The 21,636-nt window shown below is 41.4% G+C and overlaps 1 protein-coding gene across 2 annotated transcripts in view; it reads left to right on the top strand.

Moving 5' to 3' along the window:
• LAMB3 (laminin subunit beta 3) overlaps positions 1-20,515 on the top strand; it is a 91,477-nt gene extending 70,962 nt beyond the window's left edge. For both annotated transcript variants that reach the window (XM_066600231.1, XM_066600232.1), the window contains 7 exons: positions 601-804; positions 4,427-4,571; positions 11,172-11,379; positions 12,146-12,287; positions 13,106-13,282; positions 14,886-15,039; positions 17,463-20,515. In XM_066600231.1, the coding sequence (XP_066456328.1) occupies positions 601-804; positions 4,427-4,571; positions 11,172-11,379; positions 12,146-12,287; positions 13,106-13,282; positions 14,886-15,039; positions 17,463-17,602 (1,170 nt within the window). In that variant the 3' untranslated portion in view covers positions 17,603-20,515. The remainder of the gene's footprint in view (positions 1-600; positions 805-4,426; positions 4,572-11,171; positions 11,380-12,145; positions 12,288-13,105; positions 13,283-14,885; positions 15,040-17,462) is intronic.
• Positions 20,516-21,636: the final 1,121 nt, after the last annotated feature.

The raw sequence follows: 21,636 nt of genomic DNA, 5'->3' as shown, positions 1-21,636 counted from the left end.
GGGCTCTGAGAGGGAGCTGGAGCTACTCCTTGAGAGGGCGGTTGAGAGAAGGCTGGAAGCCTGACATCTGTGGGAAACCAGGCTGTAATACGGCCATGAGTCTGTTGTGGAAGGACGCTCCCGATGGGGTGTGTGTAGTGGCGCTAGGCTACTGTGTTGTAGTGAGTAAGGAAACTACTGTTGAGTTAGCGCCAAGATGGGCAATTGTTTGTTCTGCTTATAACATAAACTGTATGTGCTGCCAGTGGCTGCTGTGTTTCCACTGGATTTCAGTATTACTGAATATCCAAGAAAATAAAGATATTTGTACTTTTACATGGACTGAGTGAGCCGCTGTGTTGTTGCTGATTCCCCCCCCCCCCCATCCCACCCCTCTACCCATCCCACCCTTCTACCCATACACACATCACCACAATATATATAGTGGTTTATACTATGAAGGAAAAAACAGACCATGTTACCAATTTGATTTCAATCTTCTTAACGCCCATTACAATGTTTTATTTCTGAAAAAAACAACCCGTTATGTTACTATATAGAAAATGTTATTTCAGGTTGAATGCTTAGACAACACTGACTCATTTCAAAAACTTTCTGCAGATCTGTGAGGGTGTAAGAACAGAATCCTGCACACCAGAGAACTGCCCCGGCACTGTGTGCCACAGGAACAATACTGCATTGTGCAAAGTGGGATCCAGTTGTAGAGGCGCCTTTCCTTTGTCCATGAATGCCCTAAGGAACACAGAGAAGACTGCCAAAGAACTCCTGGACCTGAACAGCCAACTGCTGAAGAACACGCAGATGGTAAGTGACACTGCTCTTACTTATGGTACTGTGATATTCTATGGCTGGATATGTTAATTATGATGATTAATCCCTCACAAGACATTTTTCTGCTGTTCTCCAAAACCTCTATGAATGATACCAGAGTTCCCCACTTGCACTAAATTAAAGTAAATCGCATCTCTGCAGGAACTCGTTATAAATTCTAGTCCTCCGGGTTAGATCTAGTTTTTCTCAAGCCCTAAATTAAAAAGTTTATATGTAGGATCTGTTCCCTTCGTCGCCTGGTAATTAGAGCTGCATATATGAAATACAATACAAATATTTAGGATACAATTATTGGTTAAATACAGTTTATTGGTTCTTGTATTGATGATTTGGATGTGTGTTATCAAAGGGGTTCTCTGGGATGTTAACAATGCTGGCTTAGCCTTAAAGTGGTTGCCTAGTTGTAAACCATTGAAGGTCTATCCTCAGGAAGCGCCATCAATGGTAGATCAGCATGTACCTGCCACCTGGGACGCCTTCTCATCAGCTGTTCTCCGGGCTAGTGCTCTTATGCACTGAGCTGCTTTCTGCAGGAAGCAGACAGCTGCGTTACCACTGCAGTGGTCAGGATTAGTATTGCATGCAAAGCTCATTCCAATGTTTGCAATTCCAATCCTTGCCACTGCAGTGGGAACGGAGATGTCTGCTTCTTGCAGAAATCATCTCAGTGTACGAGCTCACCAGTCCATAGAGCAGCTTATTGGTGAGGGTCTCGTGCAGCAGACCCCTCCCAGTCTACTATTGATGACCTATCCTAAGAATAGACCATCAATAGTCTACAACCAGACAATCCCTTTCATATAGGCCATCTCTTATTGATTTGTAGGGGTCCGACCTCCAGGACCCCCACTTATCATCATACTGGATGGGCTACTCCTGCAAGCACTGCTTCTACTTTGTTGTTCACTCAGACATAGTGGCTTGTCCATACGGGTGAGTGTACCTGGTAATACAGCTCACCCCATTCACTTCAAGTGGAATGACTTACAGTGGGTGATGAATAATGTGATTAAACTTTTTAGTTTAGTGTTTGGGAAACAGAAGTAGAAGGAATAGGTGACTGTACCTCACTGAGCCATTGCTCCAGCTAAATTGGGACATACCATAGGAAGCTGGAGCATCAACTCAGTGAGGTACCATTACCTGTTCTTTCTACATATTAAGTGTAACAAATGATCATTAGTCTATAATGTTCATATTGTACGACAGCCAATGATTCTCTTTCAATCTGTGTCTAGGTGTTCTTATTGTCACAGGAACATGGCTGTGCATTTTATTAGATTGGCAAAGTGGACAACCCCTTTCTGGAGATATATAATTGCAATCAAAGTTATTCAACCCCCCAGTTTACTAATTTTCAGCTGTTTGCAAAAAACTAATCTAATAAGAACAAAATCACTGAGGTGAGAGAAAAAACACAAAGACATTACTCACTGAAAAATGAGCCAATAATTCACCACCTGATAGACTGCAGGGCAGGCTCAATCGCCATAAACCCTAGTAGAATGCAGAGAGCCAGACTTCAGTATTGAGGAGCTACTTGTTTTGTGCAGACTAATGTGCAGTCACTCAACTCAACACTGCCCAGATTGGGGAAGCGGTAACTGCAAACAAACATAATCTGCACATGGAAACTGATACCAAGGATGCCATCCACAGATAGGTGCAACACACCATACAGGAGTGCGACCCCCCCTACTGGCAAAGTAGTGCATCACCCTGTATCACCTCAGTGGGTCATGCTGGCATGACATCCCGACCTCCCCCAAAATCTATAGCAAACGGCATGCAAAAAATACTGATAAATGTGGGTGTTAGTTTGCTATAGATTTTGATTTTGGGAGAGCCCAGTATGTCATGCCAGTGTGACCCACTGTGGTGATACAGGCGATTCACTGCTTTCCTAGTAGGGGTTGCAATCCTGTAGGGTATGGCGCATCTATCTGTGGCTAGCATTCTTGGTATCAGTTCATATGTACAGACTATGTTTGTTTGCAGTCACCTCTCCCCAAATCTGGGCTGGCTTGAGTGACTGCACACTAGTCTGCACAGAACAAGTAGCTCCTCCATATTGAAGTCTGGCTCTCTGCATTTTACTAGGGTTTATGGCGATTAAGCTTGCCCTGCAGTCTATCAAGTGGTGCATTATTGGCTCCTTTTTCAGTGAGTAATCTAATAAGAACAACTTAATTGGCTCAACACAACTAATATGACAAGTAGTTTCTCCAAATTCAACACAAAATGCCACTTTTAATGACTCCTGCAGTTTCGGAATTATTCAACCTCTTGAATAGAGTCCCTTATACCCTTACAACTAGTTAAGGGCTTTATTAGTTACATCAGGTGTGCTTGAGATAAAACACATTAAACACCTATACTGGAGAGGGCTTTGTTGACTATGATGTTTGACTGCATGTTAGAAATATGGCCAAGCCAAAAGAGTGGTCCAAAGCATTAATAGAAGAGATAATTGCCTTGTATAAGAATGGAAAAACATACAAAAGTAGTAAAGGCACTGGGTGTTTCTAGAGATACAGTTGAAATCATAGTTTGCAAGTTCAAAGTTAAAGGAACACTGGCTACACTACCTAGACATGGCAGAAAGAGGAAGCCATTACCGTCTGCCAATAGATTCCTGAGGAGTTACTTCAAAAAATCTGCAGAAAGATTTGGTGGCAGCAGGTACTGAGGCTTCCATTTGCACATTAAGACCAAACACTGAAGGTCTTCATGTCGGACTCCAAGACATCAACTCTACTGAACCAAAAGCACAAGTCTGTTCCAATATGCTCAAAGCCATATAAATAAGCCACAGAAGTTCTGGGATTCTGTTTTGTGGAGCGAACCAAAACTAGAATATTTCAGGCCTCTGGATAAGCAGCATGTCTGGAGGAGGAAGAATGAAGCATATGCCTGTAATGAAGTATAGTGGTGGCTCAGTGATGCTCTGCAGCTTCTTTAGTTCTCCTGGCATTGGAAACCTGCAACATGCGGAGGACAAGATGGATTCAATCAAGTATTAGGAAATTAGAACTTGCAGCAGGACAACAAGGCCAAGCATACCTCAAAGTCCACCAAGGCTTGGTTTGAGAAGTCCTGGAAGATTCTGGAGCAGCCATCACAATCACCTGACTTGAACTCCATAGAAAATCTTTAGTGGGGTTTGAAGAAGGTCGGCTGCAGCATGCAAACCCAAGAATATTAGTGAACTGAAGGTCATTGCCCTTGAGTAATGGGCTAAGAATCTTCAGAAATGTTGCCAGAATCTGGTGTCTGGCTATGCATCATATTTGCAGCAGCTCATAACAGCAAAAGGTGAAGTACCAAAGATAATTGTCATGAAGGGGTTGAATAATTCTGAGACTGCAGTGATCATTAAAAGTGGCATTCTTGTGTTGAATTTGAAGAATTTGCTTATTATATTAGTTGCGTTGAGCTATTTAAATTATTTTTGTTTGATTGTTTTTTGCAAACAGCTGAAATTTTGTACTTTTGGGAAATAAGCCAAATTTACAATGGGGGGGGGGGGATAATTTTGTTTGCAGTTGTATACTGATGAGGACCTCACTTGAGTTATGAAATTTCTGTTCAATAGATAAAGGAAGCCGAAAAAACATCCAATGAAATCAAGGATAGCTCCCAACAGCTGTCAGAACAAGTGACCTGGATGAGGACCCGCATGGAACAGGATATTGGAAGCACCAGACAGTTTATACAACAAGTTAGAGACTTCTTGACAGGTAAGGAATCTCCTTGGGAGAATTTAGAATTTTTTATGGTGAATAAAAGGAGTGTATGGAGACAACATAGTGCTGATTGTCCTGCTACCTCCTGCTCAGAAGAAATAGCACACTAGGTGTAGAACGTGGACACGTGCGATACATTCAGGTGTCTTACCTGTCCAGACTCCTTAATCAGCCTACATGTCTGAGCAATAAGCCAAGCTGCTGACTTTACAATGTCCGCGTATCATATTAATAACTCTCCAGGATTACTTCCCTGAACTAGATCCCCAAAGTACATGCAAAAAATACTGATAAATGCGGGTGCTAGTTTGCTATAGATTTTGGGGGAGCCCAGTATGTCATGCCAGTGTGACCCACTGTGGTGAATAAAAGGAGTCTATGGAGACAACATAGTGCGGATTGTCTTGTCACCTCCTGCTCAGAAGAAAGAGCACACCATGTGTAGAACATGGACACGTGCGATACATTCAGGTGTCTTACCTGTCCAGACTCCATAATCAGACTACATGTCTGCGCAATAAGCCAAGCTGCTGACTTTACAATGTCCGCGTATCATATTAATATCTCTCCAGGATTACTTCCCTGAACTAGATCCCCGGCAGCAGACAGGCACTCTTATTCCCTTGGAGTGACATGAATCGCCTACTGTAGTAAAGTGTTGATCTGTTTAAGTTCGCGAAATGTAAGGATTTTCTTCCTTTCGCTTGATATAAGGTCGATCTCTGGGATTTTCGAACACATCTTGTTTTAATTGAAGTCCTGCTGATCTTTTTCTAGCGAGTTGTACAGATTAGCTGCGGCTCCTCTCAGCCCACGTCTTCTTTTGTTCTGACTCATTACGACAAACTTTGTTAGATTATGAAGAGAGACGTCTAAGAGAGACTATTGAAATCCCAGAGGTTGACGGCGTATTATTAATGTTCAAAACTTTGTATTTCTTGATGTAATTAATTATCCGTTAACTATTCGGATCTGTTTTGTTGACGAGATGACATTTTGTAGAGTGCGGGATACCTGGAGTGATGTTCTAGCACAGAACAATGTCATAACAGAAGCGGAGCTGGCAATCATACGGCCGTCCCACGCACATTCGGCTGGTCACATTGTAAACGCTGGGGGAAGAAACAGCAGTTTTCATACAAGAAGCCATTTGTGTTCTTTCCAAATGTACATTTGCGAGATTACAGGTTTATACCAATGTTATAAAATCCAAACTTTGACAAAGAGTCAGGTATGTCAATGGATGACCGCGTCATCAGGAGACCCGTGGGACTTATGAACAGATTTGTCTGCACTACACAATTACTCAATTTCATTTGCTTCCATGTCTTTTGGTGAGTCGAATTTAAAACTCACTAATGTTGCAATACAAGCTCTCGTGATATGAATAAGAGGTAGAATATGGTAATTCGGCTCATAGATCGGTATCACTTTTTACCTATGTGTTTCCCTTTCCAATGGAACAGATTGACCTCCTTTGGATTTTAGATAATATGACAGGCAGAGATCAGACTTGTGCCAGGTATTACTGTCAGATCATCAGCGGTTCAGACGAGCTTTATAAACTGCGCCATTGACAGCTTATATGGTACACTGTGATCCTACAGGACACGGCTGCGGAGAAGGGCAAATAGGGGCAGGTCAGAAAATCTGCTATCTGTATACAAATATAATACAACATATATCTGAACAGTGTATGCAGTACTAGTCTGTAATAATGTACATTAAAGAAGATCCTTTTAAGATGCCCTCTGACGTTGGGCATACCGTTACCTGCAAAAAAATAATTATTCGTGTATCTTCTCTCTGATGCTGCACCATAGGGTTTACGAATGACCTCTCCAGCCTGTATCCATATAGCTCCCCACATTTTATAACAATGACCCTCCAGTTGAAGGGTTGCTTTAGGTTTAGTCAAAAACTATATCCTGACAAAGAGGGTTGCCTCTAACCCCATCACTCATGGCCAGGTTATGCAGTGGGTCGCAGGGGTCACAATTGCAACCTGGCCTCTAAGCCTGGGGGGCTCTACCACCACAATAAGAGCAATGGCCATTCATCGTCTGATTCCAACCGAAGTTACTGCCTGCTAGTCACGCGGCAGATGCTGTACACTCAAATCCACGTGTGCATCTGTGGCAGAAAGTCACAGTTTTTAGAGGCGGAAATTTAAATTGAAAATTCTGCACTGAATTCTGCCATGTGAACATGGATTTTGGTGCAGATTCGGCTCAAAATCTGCAGCATAATGAATTGAAAAGGATAAAGTCTGCTGTGGATTCGCATCAAAATTTGTTCAAATGGTGCAGATTTTATTGTGGATTTTCTGCTGCGGAAAGCAGTGATTGAGCGCTGAGCTGTGTTATTGGCTGCAGCCCCTGTGACGTCCCTGAAACTGGGCTGGACTACAGCTATCAACAGAGGACGTAGCGGAGGATCTAGCACTGGTACAGGACACATCGGGAGTGGTGAGTATAGGATAGTTTGTTATTTTCCTACATGGGTACGAGGTGGTCCACAGAAGTTACAGCTAGAAAACCCCTTTACGTTTACAATTAGCTACAATCCCCAAGAGCTTTTCCATGTCAGTGTTCCCCGGTGGTTTCCCATTTAGTGTGTAATGGTGACATGTATTTCCTCTGCCCATGTGCAGAACCTTACATTTATCAGTGTTATACCTCATTTGTCACTTTTCTGCCCAAACCCCCAACTTATCCAGATCAATTTGCAGCTGTATACAGATCTTATGTGACCACATTCTATCCTTTCTTGTGGTAATTACTTTACATAGTTTTGTATCATCTGTAAATACTGATATTTTACTGTACATACTTCTATTCCATGTGTGGTCTGACCAGTGATTTGTAAAGAGGAAGAATAATGTTGTAGTCATATATACGTATACCTCTTTGGTTGCACCCCATAATCCTATTTACCTTGGCAGCAGCTGCCTGACTCTGGTTGCTCAAGTTGTAAGATACTTGCATTAATTTTGTTTTGGTTTTCCCACTGCAAATAAAGTATGAAGTTGCTGCCACTAGGGATCTTCTTTCCATCATGTTTGCATCCGCTGCCTGTTGTTAGGCATTTAGTTTGTCTAGCAACAGGAATGTGGAGACACTGCTAGCTACTACATGCAATAGAGAAGCAGGTATTCAGATTCTTCTTTGCAGCTGATTGGAGCATGGCTATGCATGGCAGGATGGGGAATGTTGGAGAGCATTTCCTGGCCAGCACAGTATTGGCAGAATGGTTGCTTAGGTTACATGCCCACCTGTACGTGGACTGAAAACAGCAGAGTAGCAGAAAAGTAGGAAAATCTACATGGCTGTCATGGGTAGATGGTGTCACAACACACTTTCAGGATACAATGCAGCAGAAGAGTTACAAATGCAATGTTTATTCAACAACAGAGAAAATAAAGAGAATACTGTTATAATAGAAGCCAAGCAGTTTAACTTTTACCTTAAGTTTACCAAAGGTCGCCTGCACACGGGCGGATTTGCATTGTGGAATCCGGAGTTGGCATCTGCTCAAAATGTCTCTACTATGAGGGCCCAGGTCCCTTTAGCAATATCTAAGTCCCTATATGTGGCCACTGGAAGTTTACCAACCATCTACATCTGTTGGGTCCAGTGTCCACCTATACAATAGGCTTGTTGATTAGCTGGCAAGGTCCCTAAAGGCCTCACTTACGGTATGTTGTGTGGGGTAATCGCTTTGACTGGCTCAGGCTAGTTCGGGGTCAAGAGTGCTCCTCTACCATGACTTTCAGGAGTCCTTCTTGCTATGTAGATGCCTGCTCCATCCGGTCTCCGGTTGTTCAGCACAGTTTCCCCAAGTCCTCTTATGGTTGCTGCTCCATGTTGTAGCTTCCACAGCAGGCAGACGTCAATCCTTTCAGAGAGCCCTTTGTCTCACAGTCTGTACTTGTTCCAGTGCTGAAGTTCTTGCTGAACAGCCAGCATGTCCCATGTTGACTGTTGCACCTCCATGAGCACCAATCAGCGGCACTTCTAGCTCACTCTAGTCCCCTGCGCTCTCTCTCTCTCTTTGGCGCAGCAAGAATTCTCCTTTTTTATAGCAGGAGTCATAGCTAATTAGTCCTTGAGAAATACTATCCCCTGCTATGCTTGAATTTGGTGCAGTTTCTAGTACACGCTATAATTCTAGTGCAACTTTTCAGACATCTCTCAGCCCATCGCTATAGTGAGCCTTTAACCCTTTAGGGGTAGCCTTTTTAAGGAAAACTGAATTACTGGCCAATGAAGACTTGGACTGATTTTGAACATTTTTTGAAAACTGAGATATGCTCTAAGTATAACCTTAATTTGTACACCGCTTAGCCATGACACACAGCAACTTGTGTATCTTGAACTTCCCTTTGCTGTCTACTCCTCTCTGAGTGGAGGAGAGAGAGAAAAGTCATTCACAATACACAAGCTGCCATGTGCCGTGGCTGAGCTGTGCACAAAACTAAGATTATGATTAAACTACATGCTATCAAAAATAAGGACAGTGGGAAACATAGGGTCCCATGAGGTCGCCGAATGACTTGAGGGGACACAGACAGACATGAGGGACAGGAATAATTATTAGCTGGATGGAGAGTTTCTTTGCAGAAACAAGTCATGGCTGGAAGAAGTCATTATAGTGGTCTGGGCCAGGATGAAAAAGAGTAGGGAAATGCATCCAACTCCATTCAGAGATGATCATTGAAGGTAACAGCAGTGCTATCACTATCACCGTGCAGAACTGGTATCTATCATATGGTGATGGCATAATTTAGAAGTATTTGAACTGAGCTGCTGTATCTAAACCTAAAAGTTGTCTTAAAGTTATGCTGTCTCCGATGTATATCTTATTTTCATTTCCTATGTATAATGAAACTATGTACTGTCTAACAACATTGGGTCAATTTTTAATTCATCTTAAGCATGCTATTTTTTTAGCTACACTATGGCGGCAGATATACAGAATATTCTTTAGTAGAATCACTTCATGGTGACAACTATTTATATGCTTTTATGGAGGCAATTTTCTATCTACTGTATTATAGTAGTGACAAACTCCATGGTAGAATTACTTATATGTATTCGTATACATCATGTTGTCAATTGTTCACATGAAGTAAAGCAGCTAATATTTATATATTATATACTGACATTATTTGATATCATAGAATTTCCTGATGAACTATGGTGGCATTTATTTATATTAGTAATAGTGGCTTTTATATACTGAATGCCAGCAATTACCTCTATGTAGTAAAGCAGAATTACTTTTATACTGCATTGCAACAATTATGTATATTCAGTAGGAGTTATTTATATACCATGTGATAAAATTATATAAAGGAGACCCACAGAAACCTGGAGCTGGCCCAGGCAGGAACAGGGGTTGTTGGCATTGAGAAGACCCCTCTATGGGTGGTCCTGTACATAGGGGTTCTATTGTAGTTTTGCTGCTATTTTTCAAGAAAATAAAAAGCATTGGATATCTGAAACTGTTTGCAGAAGACTCCTTAAATTTAGCTCAGTTTCTCCTGCATCCTTATATTGCATATAAAAGGCAAGGCATATTGGTGATGACTCACTTCATCAAAAGTATGTGCACCTCCACCTGAAATTTGTGTGTCCCTAATCAAGAAGTATGTGCAACCCCCTAAAAAAAATGTGCCTGTCTCCCCAGAAATTGTGCCCCCCCGAAACATATTGCACATTCCTCCAAAAAGTATGTGTGCGCCACTGAATAGTATGTGCCATCCCCAAAAATGTGTATACCCCTTCCCCTAAAAGTACATTTTGATGTAAAAATACAAATCATTCACTAACCAGAGCAAGGCAGATTACTATCCGATTCTGGCAAAATCTTTACACAAGTCATTATATACAAAGAAATCTTTCAATGTTGATGGCTGATTTGTAAATACTTGTATATGATTAATGTAGGCTAAGAAACCATAAACAACAAAATAATTAAAAATGTAAGATCATAAAAAACAAACTATAAAATAATAAAAACAAAAATCCAGCAGAAACCTCCGTGTTTTGTATTTTATAAAAAACTACATAAATGTCCGACAAATTTCCTAACATAGTATGTTAGGCTGAAAGACGACAATGGCCATCTAGTTCAGCCTCTTTCTATCCCCACCCCCTCCGTTGTTCCAGAGGAAGACAAAAAACCCCAATGAGGCAGAAGCCAATTTAGCCCATTGTGGGGGGAAAAGAATTTCTCCCCGACTCCATAATGGCAGTCAGAATAGACCACAATGTATGTTTCTGCACAGCGGATGTTATTGTTAGTCATACAATAATTATGTCATGGTTCATAGGGGGGTCATAGACCGTACTAGGATATACAATGTCATAAAGTAAGAGATGATGTAAAGTATCTTTTGGAGTTGTAACACTCATGATGTTACGTAAATACATAACTGTTTCTTCAAGACTATTTGTCACTTTCTTTTAACTTCGTAAAGACTGAACTTTAAGAATCACATTAAAGTAATGAAACAATTTCCAAGACGACAGGACAAGTGATAATTGTCTCTGCTATCCGGCTGATCATTTTGTATTTTTCTGTTGATAGAGCCATCCACAGATCCAGCCACTATCCAAGAGGTCAGCGAGTACGTGTTGTCGCTTAAACTCCCTGTTGATGCTTCCTCACTTCAGAGGAAAATGAGTGAAATACGTAACATAGCAGGAAAATTGCCTAATATTGATGCGGTGCTGTCTCAAACAAAAGATGACATCGCCAAAGCGAGGAAACTGCAGAGTGAGGCTGAAGAGGCCAGGTATGTCCAACTAAAGATGGGGAATACAATGCTGTTAGAATAAAATGACACTAATGAAAAGTAAGCATTGTATAGCAGATATCTGCCTGAGATGGAACCGCATGCCTGGGTTTACAGCAAAACAACAACTTCTTCTAGGGGTGCACTTATTTTGGCAAAGACTGCACATACTATTTTCTACCAGTTGATGCCATATTACTTTTAAATAAATTAATGTTTATTGTGTAAGAAAAGTGTAGTCCGGCAGAATACATGTTCAAATACTGAAGATCAGGAAGTATGACAAAAACCCTACCAAAGTGCCATCACTTCTAATGGTAGCAGAGGCATAATTTGAAGCTCCTGAGCTCCAATACAAAACCTGTAACAGGGCCCCCAACTATAACGCTTTATTCATAGTACTGGGCTCCCTATATAGAGAAGAGAGGCCTTATGGGCCACCCAAGGCTTCTGGGCCCGGGTGCAACCACATCCCCTGTGTCCCCTATAGTTACACCAGTGAATGGTAGAAACCCCTACACATAAGATGAACCCTAGTGAAAATCAATATGCCTGATCCTTGTTTCCCTGGATAGTAGACAGTGAGCGACATGCAGTTTTCTGCAGATCCAGCTTCAGATGGTGGAACCACACAGGTAGTGTGTTGCTTGTGTCCTGAGCTAGTAACGACTACAGAGTTAGAGTAGAGGCATAATTTAATAATTTTACTTGTGTGCATCAATATGTGATCCTCAAAAATGAGTTTCTTTATGTTCCCAAACTTTAGGAACAAAGCAATCAGTGTTGAAGAAGATGTGGATGGTGTGGTGGACAATATTAGGAAAGCACGGAAAATCCTTCAAGAAGCAGAAGATAAAATCCGTGGATCAAGCACATTGTTGCTGCAGATTGAGGATCGTATGCAAGAGGTGAGACCCCGTGAAGACCCTTGGTGACTGAGAAAAATCTGACGTGCATGCAATAGTTAGAAAAAGTATTTAGAAATTAATTATCACCAAATCCAGTTTTCTAAACCCATTACGATGATCTTTTGTTTTTGTGAAGAACTAACGGCTCCAAAGAATGTTTCAGTGCACAGTTGTTAATGTGAATGATCACCTATAGAATAATATACTGTGTACTTTATGCTTAAGCAAACTGTTGGAGGAATATGGACGTACTGCGAGTATATATTTCAATTGCTTTATTGAAAGGTTGTGTATCTTGTTCACCTCAAGACTCGACTGAATCGAAACACGTCCTTCTTTGTTTCATGAGCACAACCTTTCAATAAAGCAGTTGAACTATATACTCGCAGTACATCCATATTTCTCCAACAGTTTGCTTAAGCCAAGTGTAACCACCTGCACCGAGTGGCAGGACGTGAGTATTTACCTGCATCGTGCACAGGACACATGCGAGCATTGGTCAGCAGTAACAAGATGAGATGCCTTTTTGTGGAATTTAAAGGTGTGTACTTTATGGGCTGCAGAGACTGTCAAGGATTGTCTTTTTTTATTTTTATTTTTTTTTTACAAATCCATATAGCTTTCAGTTTGTCTAACAGACTCTGGAAAAATTCAGTGGTTTGGGATTTACGGCAAGCAGAGAACATAAATGGTTAAAAGTTCTTAATAAAATAAGAAAATTCAATAGCAAAGATGATTTAAAAAAATAAAATAAAAAAAAAGTGAGAGGAGGCATCCATAGCCTTTACATTGTATGGTGATATTATTTTTCCTTACAGATTGAGCAAGTTTTGGGCCCTGTAGAAAGAGGGCTGACAGATGTACGCGATCAACTCCAGGTCTTTACACAGCGGGTGGAGAGACTGCAGGAGAAAACTGCAGAAAGTCTACAGCAGGCTGGTGAGGCAAGGCAAGCAGCTGAGGGAGCTCATAGGAAGGCTACGGATGCACAACAGGTAAAGATGGAAACCTGTACAGTTCAGTGCAATGCTTTTAAAAAGAACATCATCTACACAAAGTTCTGGACTGATTCATTTCTTAGAATATCTATGGTGGTTGGACTGACCAGTAGAGCGAGCGTCCAAGAAAACTGGGCAAGAAAAAAAGCCGTGTTTTCCTGCAGCGTTTCAGACTAAAACATAGTTCTTTATAATGAAGCGGCCTGTTAGCATTTCTTGCTGCTTATAGTTCAGTCAGCATGAAAACTCCTGACAAGTTACCTCTAAAGGGAACTTTCTAGCATAACGATATAGATGAGAGAACGCAACAGGTACATCACGTTATGGTGCTCATTCACCTTCGGTAACAGATGATTGGTGGTTCAACTGATAGCTATTTCCACTAACTATCCCCATATACATAAACCACTGAGTGATCATGTGGGGAGAGAGAGGTAAGCTGCAGCTAGACACTTCTGGTGGTGGCTTATCTCCAGGAGGAACAAAAGGATCAGGTGTTGAAATTCAATAAATCCAATCCTTTTTCCTCCCATCACCTGTCAGGGAAGGTTGAGAGCCCCCCATACATATGCAGAGGTCATCCAACCCCTCTCAAATCAGCGGTTTCAGATGACTAAACTCTGTGTATGTGGGCCTTTGCATCTCCAAGCAAGCTGGGACTTTCCTAGGTATTCCAATCACATTATAAGTTCCACTCCAGCCTGTTACGTTTTCCCTACATTGATACTCCGTAGCAATCCCTCCGGCCATGAGAGAGATTTGTGCTCTTGATGTATTAAACCCACAGAGGATTATGTAGATTGGATACAATTATAGCAAAAGTCTCAGTTGTATTAGGTCTCTATGGGCTTCAGTCATTGGATGTAAGCACGAATGTTCCTATTTCCTAGCTGCAAGCAGCTATTGTAGAAAGCCGCAGAATTGAAATACAAAGCACATCTGCAAATGATAACCTGTAATCAGTGAGCTTCATAGACATTTGGAAAAGCCCTTTGTGTAATGTTGGATGAACTGTAAGACTACTGGGTAAGGATTAGGGCACACAAACATTGACATATACATACTAGTAGCCGAAATCTGGTCAACAAAAAGGTCTGTATGAAACATGTTAAAATGAAATCATAAAACGTGTCCAACATGTCTGTATTCAGCAAGACATAACGCTCGCATTCTTCCAAATCTGTTTTAGTAGTTGCTCCCAGCTGGTGATCATATGTGTCCCCTGAGAGATATAATAAGCTAAAATGTCACTTTTAAGGTAAAGCTACTATAGGAGATGTTGGGCTCCAGGCTTCGGTGATTCTATCCAGCTGCTGCTGTGCAAACTGCAGTTAACATTAGTGAAGAACCTGGCTCTCATCATGTACAATGTCATATGTGATAATAAGAATAAAAGGCTTATTAAGCAGGAGTCCCAAAATATTACTATTAATTTGTAATTACAAAACTAATGAAAGCTTATGTAGGACCTCAGTAACTACATGTGTATAAGAGTTTGAATTAAGGACTCTTCCATTTCCACACACATGTTGTGAAGCAGTAATGGGGATCTCTACTACGTTACTGCTGGGTAATAAACACTGATATATCTATATTATAGGGTCTAGATGCCGTACAGGAAAAATATGCTTTGTTCAAGGACCGTTTACGCCAAGCATCCCATGTTGGAGGCCACGGACAGAAGGTCACAGATATCAGGATGGAGGCTGATCAACTATTCAAAGAGTCAGAAGGAATGCTGCGAAGGATGAGAGGTAAGAAAAACGCCCTGCGCCCGCTAGATGGCATGCGTATTGACTGTGTAACCACTTTTCTTTATACACTTCTCTATCTTTACATATGTAAAAAGGAATTTCTGTTGTCTGTTCTTTATGCACGGCCAAATGCCTGGAGCAATCTGCACCGGCTGGAGCAATCTGTGACGAATTTGCCACATAGATAAATGAGGCGCTTCGGAAAGTTTCCGCACTCTACGACCAACCATTCTCAACATATTTGCAAAAAATCTGAATATGAATATAGATATGAGCTTAAACCTGGTCGAAAAGCGTCTGATTTACCTTTACGGCTGACTTGGTGCTATAAAGATGTCAGCTACCTATCTGCAGCAAAAGATGTTTTTAAGCACATACATAAACAACAAACAGATACACACAATGGACCCATGCGAAGCCGCGCAATTCTTCTAGTAGTTTATAAACTGTAGGGTTTCAGTCTGTTAAGAGGAAAACAGTTAAGGGCTCTTGTGTCTCCCCGCAGCGTTTTACCTATTTGTAACCATCAGCTCTGCCGGCAAAGACTGCGTATGACTGCGAGTGCTCTGCGCATGACCGTGCATCACATGCATACGAACATGTGTAGTGTAGCACCTTTTTTTTTCATTTACATTTTTTTCATAGCAAGTTTTGCGCATGGACAGCGTATCATACGCAGCCTATACAAATGTAAAGAGGTTACGCTGCATATGTATGCAGAGAAATCGAGCATGCTACAATCTATTTCTCGTGCGGATTTACACGCAATGTTCACACCGGTGTGCATGGATCAATGAAAGTCCATTGACTTTTATTGACTCCATTCACTGTATATTATGCGGTCGTGCAACACATGCATAATACGTGGTGAAAACACAGTCGTGGACATGAGTCCTAACAGTTACTACAAGCGCAAAATTCTGAACGTCAGGGCCCGATGTCTTCCTGTTCTTATAGTCGTCATTTAGTCGTCAGTCGACTTCTTTCTAGGATGGTCAAAGGCCATTCATTTCTATGTTGCCATACATTAAGGCTCCGTTCATACTAATGTCATGGATATTAACACTACTGGATGTTTTTAACACATCTATGTCAGATAATATTTAGAGATGAGCGAGCGTACTCGCTAAGGCAAACTCGAGCGAGTAGTGCCTTATGCGAGTACCTGCCCGCTCGTCTCTAAAGATTCGGGTGCCGGCGGGGGGGAGCGGCGGGGGAGAGCGGGGAGGAACGGGGGGGGGGGGGGGGAGGAGATCTCACTCTCTCTTCCCCGCTCCTCCCTGCTCACTGCCGCAACTCACCGCTCTCCCCAGCCGCCACCCGAATCTTTAGGGACTAGCGGGCAGGTACTCGCATAAGGCACTACACTAGTTTGCCTTAGCGAGTACGCTCGCTCATCTCTAAATATGATCCATTTTCAAACAGATGCCAATGACGTGCAGTAGAGGTTCTATAGGTTGCCAACAGCCTGAGATCTCAGATGTAGTATACATGATCTTGGCATTAAACTTGTTATGGCAACTCAGCCATAATGTATTAAAATGCTCTAAATGTGGTCACTGCGATGCGCCATGATTGTTACATTTGAACACACTGTGAGTGGACACGTATATATTTACATGTCCACAAATCTTCTGAACTCGGACCATAAACCAAATATCTTATACAAACAGAGAACTTTTGTCTGGAGAGACCTTTACATTTCAAGCTCTGTCCAAGCTTCTCGTAAGATCACTGACTTCAAGGAGGGTTCCACACGGCCATATGTGCATCCCATCAGAGGTTTTAGCAGGAGTTCTTTCCTCCCTTTTGTAGTCCATCTTAAGGCAGATTATTCTATAGTCTACGATTGGGTGATGGTCAACCCTCTTGTAGCTTGTTGCCCTCCAGCAACAGTGGGTCATTGGCTTCTGGTTGGAACCCATATGATTAGACGAGAGCTTATAAGCTGAGGTGCGGGGCTGGAAGGCTGCGTTGCTCACCCATCTGTTGGTTAGCTCATTTTAATTATTCAGAGAGCTAATTAAGAAAGATAATGTATGCGCTGCACTCCCATGTTATTTTCCATCAGGTCTCTTTTCCGCCTTCCGAATAGTAAATGGATCAATCGCATCCTTGTAGAAATGAAAGCTGTTATGCCTATGCGAAGAGACCCACCAGACACACGTGTATCGTGATTAGCTTCAGGACATACAACACGTGTCAGATAGATAGCAAACATGTAAGAACACTTGTTCCCTGTTGGGGTTCGCCGCGGTACTCTACACACAATACGACTCTCTATTATTAGCTGTTACACATTTTCAGGATGTGAAAAATGTGACTACGACATTTCTGCACATCAGCAGGTGACATACGTTTGGCCGCTTCACCTCCTGAGTCTTGCTTTGCCGGTATCTAAGATTATTTATTTTTTCTTACAGAAATTGAAGGTGAACTTCGAAAGGGCCAGCAGTCCGTGATGAACAGAATGTCTGAGCTGGAGGGCCTGGAAAAGGAGGTCATCGGCCTCCGAGATTACATCCACGCTAAAGCTGTCTCTTACGCGACCTGCAGATATTAAACATCAGTGGGACATTTCTATTTATATATATTTAACTCTTCGTGTCTTTTCTTCGGGCAATAAATGGCTGATGTTTATTATCCTCTGATGGTGCTCTTACACCGGCTGTCCTGCTGGAGTTTTTACTGAACATTTTGTCACCAAAAATAGAAATAGATTAAAAAAAGGAAGAAGAAACTTTGTTTACTTTCCCTTAATTTACTAGAAACTCCGGACTCAAGCTTTAAAAACTGCATCAGTTCCAATTTTCCATGTCACCATTTATATTTAGAAAGCTCACCTCCTCCCCTTCCCTGCACAGTTATCTCACGGGGCATGCCCACAACAGGCTCCCATTGAAGTAAATTAGTCCCCTCCTGTCTATTATTTCCTGTGATCCGTGTGACTGCTGTAGAGTATATCTCTGAATGCCATTAACAGCAGCTCAGGCAAGATGTCCGCCTGCAAAGTGCTGTGCAGAAAGTATATAAGAAAACTAAAAAACGGTTAGGAAAAAAAAGATTATGGTTCAGTCTGGTTTTAATTAGTAAAAAAATGGAGGTGATGCAATGAACCTCCTTAATGACAGGTCACAGGGTTGTGGTTCTTGCAATGATTCTTCCTTTTCACAGCTGATATTTTTAGTGACTTTTTATTTTATTGGCTTGAAATACTTTTAGGAGTTTTGCTGCTGATCTGATACTTTTGCTGCTAACTTTCTAGTTGAAGATACAGAGTTGAACCTTTCCAGCTTGATGTGTCCTTGTCTACATTGTATCCGCTCTGTACATGTCTTCTAGATGTCAGTATTGTTACTTGGAGGTGTATAATTTTGTGATAGACAGTTTTGAGCTGCACATACACATTAGATGCTGATGGATCTCACTAATTATGGATGGATCTAACAACATAATGTGCATGGGGGCGGCCCAACTGTCATTATACAACAAGCAGGGGAAACACACATTGGACATGTCGGATCTCAGTATGACCCATCCTTTGTTCTGCTGGAAGATAAGCTGATCTAGCAGTATATTCACATAAGGTAATTAAGTCGCTGTTTATTGCAGGAATTTTGTCTAAATTATGATAAAACGTGAACAGTTTGGGGAAAATCACAGCAAAAATCATAATTTGAATGCACCCTTAGAATTGTCTGCTGGCGACTTGTCCCCCTCTAACCAACTGAAGATGTTTCTGGGAGCTCAGGGGAAGAGCCGTCAGAGGATCTGTCTTGTGTCTGTCACAAGCTGGGGGGAGAATACCCGACCTTCAAGAACACATAAGGAACAATTATATATATATTCCTGACTAAGACTGGAAGATGGATGACATTTATATTTTCTATATTTAGAAAAGATGGTTTGCTGTTTTTGCAGAAACATTGCCATATCTGTCTGTAGGCTCTGTTTGGTATTGCAGTTCAACTCCATTCACTTGAGTGAGCTGCAATACCAGACACTGCCTACCTGCAGATGTGGTGCTGTTTCTAAAAAAAACAGCTGACTCTTTTTCTAGTCCTGTAAAAAACACCTCTGAGCTTCTACAGATAAGATACAGAATGGAAAAAGTTAATCAAATCTAAGACCTAGTCAGAAACAAACAAACACATATTGTGAGTGATCAGAAAGCGGAACGGACGTCTCCTGGGACCGACAAAATAATCTGCAGCAGGAACACAAACTGGATATTAGAAAAAAAACTTTCTGACAGTGAGGGGGATTAATAAGTGGAACAGGTTGCCATGGGAGGTGGTGAGTTCTCCTTCAATGGAAGTGTTCAAACAAAGACTGGACAAATATCTGTCTGGGATGATTTAGTTAATCCTGCACTGAGCTGGGGGTTGGTCGAGAGGACCCTGGAGGTCCCTTCCAACCATTCTATGATTCTATGTACACAGGAGAATTTTAGTCTGCACAGCACAGTTGTAGTAGATCTAGAACCCTAGAACGGTAGAGCTGGAGGAGACCCCCAGGGTCATCGGGTCCAACCCCCTGCTCAATGCAGGATCACCAAATCATCCCAGGCAGATGTCTGTCCAGCCTCTGAAGACCTCCATTGAAGGAGAATTCACCACCTCCCATGGCAACCTGATCGACTCATTGATCACCCTCACTGTCTAATATCGAATCTGTATCTCCTTTCAGTTTCATCCCATTGCTTCGTCTTTTCTTGTGCAAATGAGGACAGGGCTGATCCCTCTGCATTGTGACAACCCTTCAGATATTTGTAGACAGCTATTAAGTTTCCTCTCAGTCTTTTTTTTTTTTTGCAAACTAAACATTCCTAGACCCTTTAACCGTTTCTCATATGATATCGTTTTCAGACCGCTCACCATCCTGCCAGTGTGGCGCACTGTGGTGATACAGGACAATCCACTGCTTTGCCAGTAGAGGTTATATTCCTGTATGGTGTGGCGCACTTATCTGCGGCTGACATCCTTGGTATCGGTTCATATGTGCAGACTATGTTATCTGCAGTCACTCCTCCCCCAATCTTGGATTGAGTTGAGTGGCATTTGCCCAGTAGAAAATTAAAATATATGGAGGAAACATCAGATCCAATACAGATTGTGGTTGTAATGTCGTCTGTTACATGTAACATTGTACGGACTTGTTACAATACGCTCATTTGAAACCGGCCTGAATCTGGGAGAAATATTCACTCCATCCCCCACTTCTCCGCCCGGTCCGTCACAGAATGTATTGGGAAGTAACAGTTACTTTTCTTTCTTTGTCATTAGTTGAGATTGCCACAATATTTTAGAATTATTTAAAGTGTTCTGTCCAGCTCCATTTAGCTGTTGTCCAAGTCAACTAGATTTCTCACAGCCGTGTGTACTGTTATAACTTTTATATTCTTGTATATATTTATTTATATCCCAAATTGTATGTCTTTGGTACAAAACAATAAAGAAACTGCATGAAAAATTAATTATTCTTTCAAGGCCCGTCATTTTTTTGATCAATGAAATAAGAACGGACTTCCACAAAAGCGTATGATTCTGTCCAGTTATGCGGCCATAATTTTCACGGTCGCATAATTGGGCGAATTTAAACTTTTGATTTAAAGGGTTTCGTTTCTACTAGCGGGATTCTTGTGCTTAAATACTACACCTGAAAAAAGATACGACTTGCTCTATCTTTCCCGCATGTAGTTTGGTGGGGCAGGACCTTTCTTCCTGCTTTACTTTTTCAAACTCCTGCGGATTAAGCTTTCTTTTTACCTTGTTCATGTGCAACTACTCTCCGTAGCGGCGGGCATAGTTGAGCATACGCCCGTTTGAATATGCCCTCAAGCTGAACTTTCACTTTAAATCTCTAATCTCAATAAAACTGAATTAATGTGTCCGGTAGGAGATACGTAGTTAATCAGGCGGATTCGCCTCCTGGAAAATCAATGTAGATAAGGATTTCTAAGGATTAGCTCAATTCTATGTGACCCTTTAGGCCAAGATTTAAGGCGGACAAAGTGTAAATGAAACAAGCATTTCCACATAAAAAAGTCATATTTATTTCTGTTACGGAAGCAGAACAGTTCCACTGCGTTCTTATTTACAAAGGCATATTTGTCAGTGATTAATAAAATTTCTGCATTAAAAAGCTACAAAGAGGCGTTTACAGCAGCCATAGAGTCCTTTTGCGTCTGAAATATTAAGCGAACGTTTGTCTTATGGTATCCAAGATTCCAAGCCTGAGCAATAATACAGTATATTATAATAAATAAATAAATACAATATATCATAATAAAGTGGCTCCTGGCACAAAGTGGTGCCAAGTTATCAATACTCAATATTCATAACACCAATATACTTACTACTAGAGTAAGAAACACAAGTCTATATAGTGGAAGTGCCCTTGTCTTGTGTTGCATTAGAAACAATAGATTTGCTGGTATATTCCTGCTAGTACAGTACATTGTCAGTAGCTCAACAGTTAGCAAATATTTCTATTATAAAAGAAAAATACCAAAAACATTTCCTCATTCACATTCATTCATTCAATGTGTCCTCAACTATTGACTTCATGAATTTATAATGTTTCCAGCAAGACGCT

This window comes from Eleutherodactylus coqui, chromosome 4, assembly GCF_035609145.1.
Source record: "Eleutherodactylus coqui strain aEleCoq1 chromosome 4, aEleCoq1.hap1, whole genome shotgun sequence".
NCBI classification, from domain to species: Eukaryota; Metazoa; Chordata; class Amphibia; order Anura; family Eleutherodactylidae; genus Eleutherodactylus; species Eleutherodactylus coqui.
The sequence above is the reverse complement of the archived record's forward strand: the minus strand, read 5'-3'. Positions and strand labels throughout refer to the sequence as shown.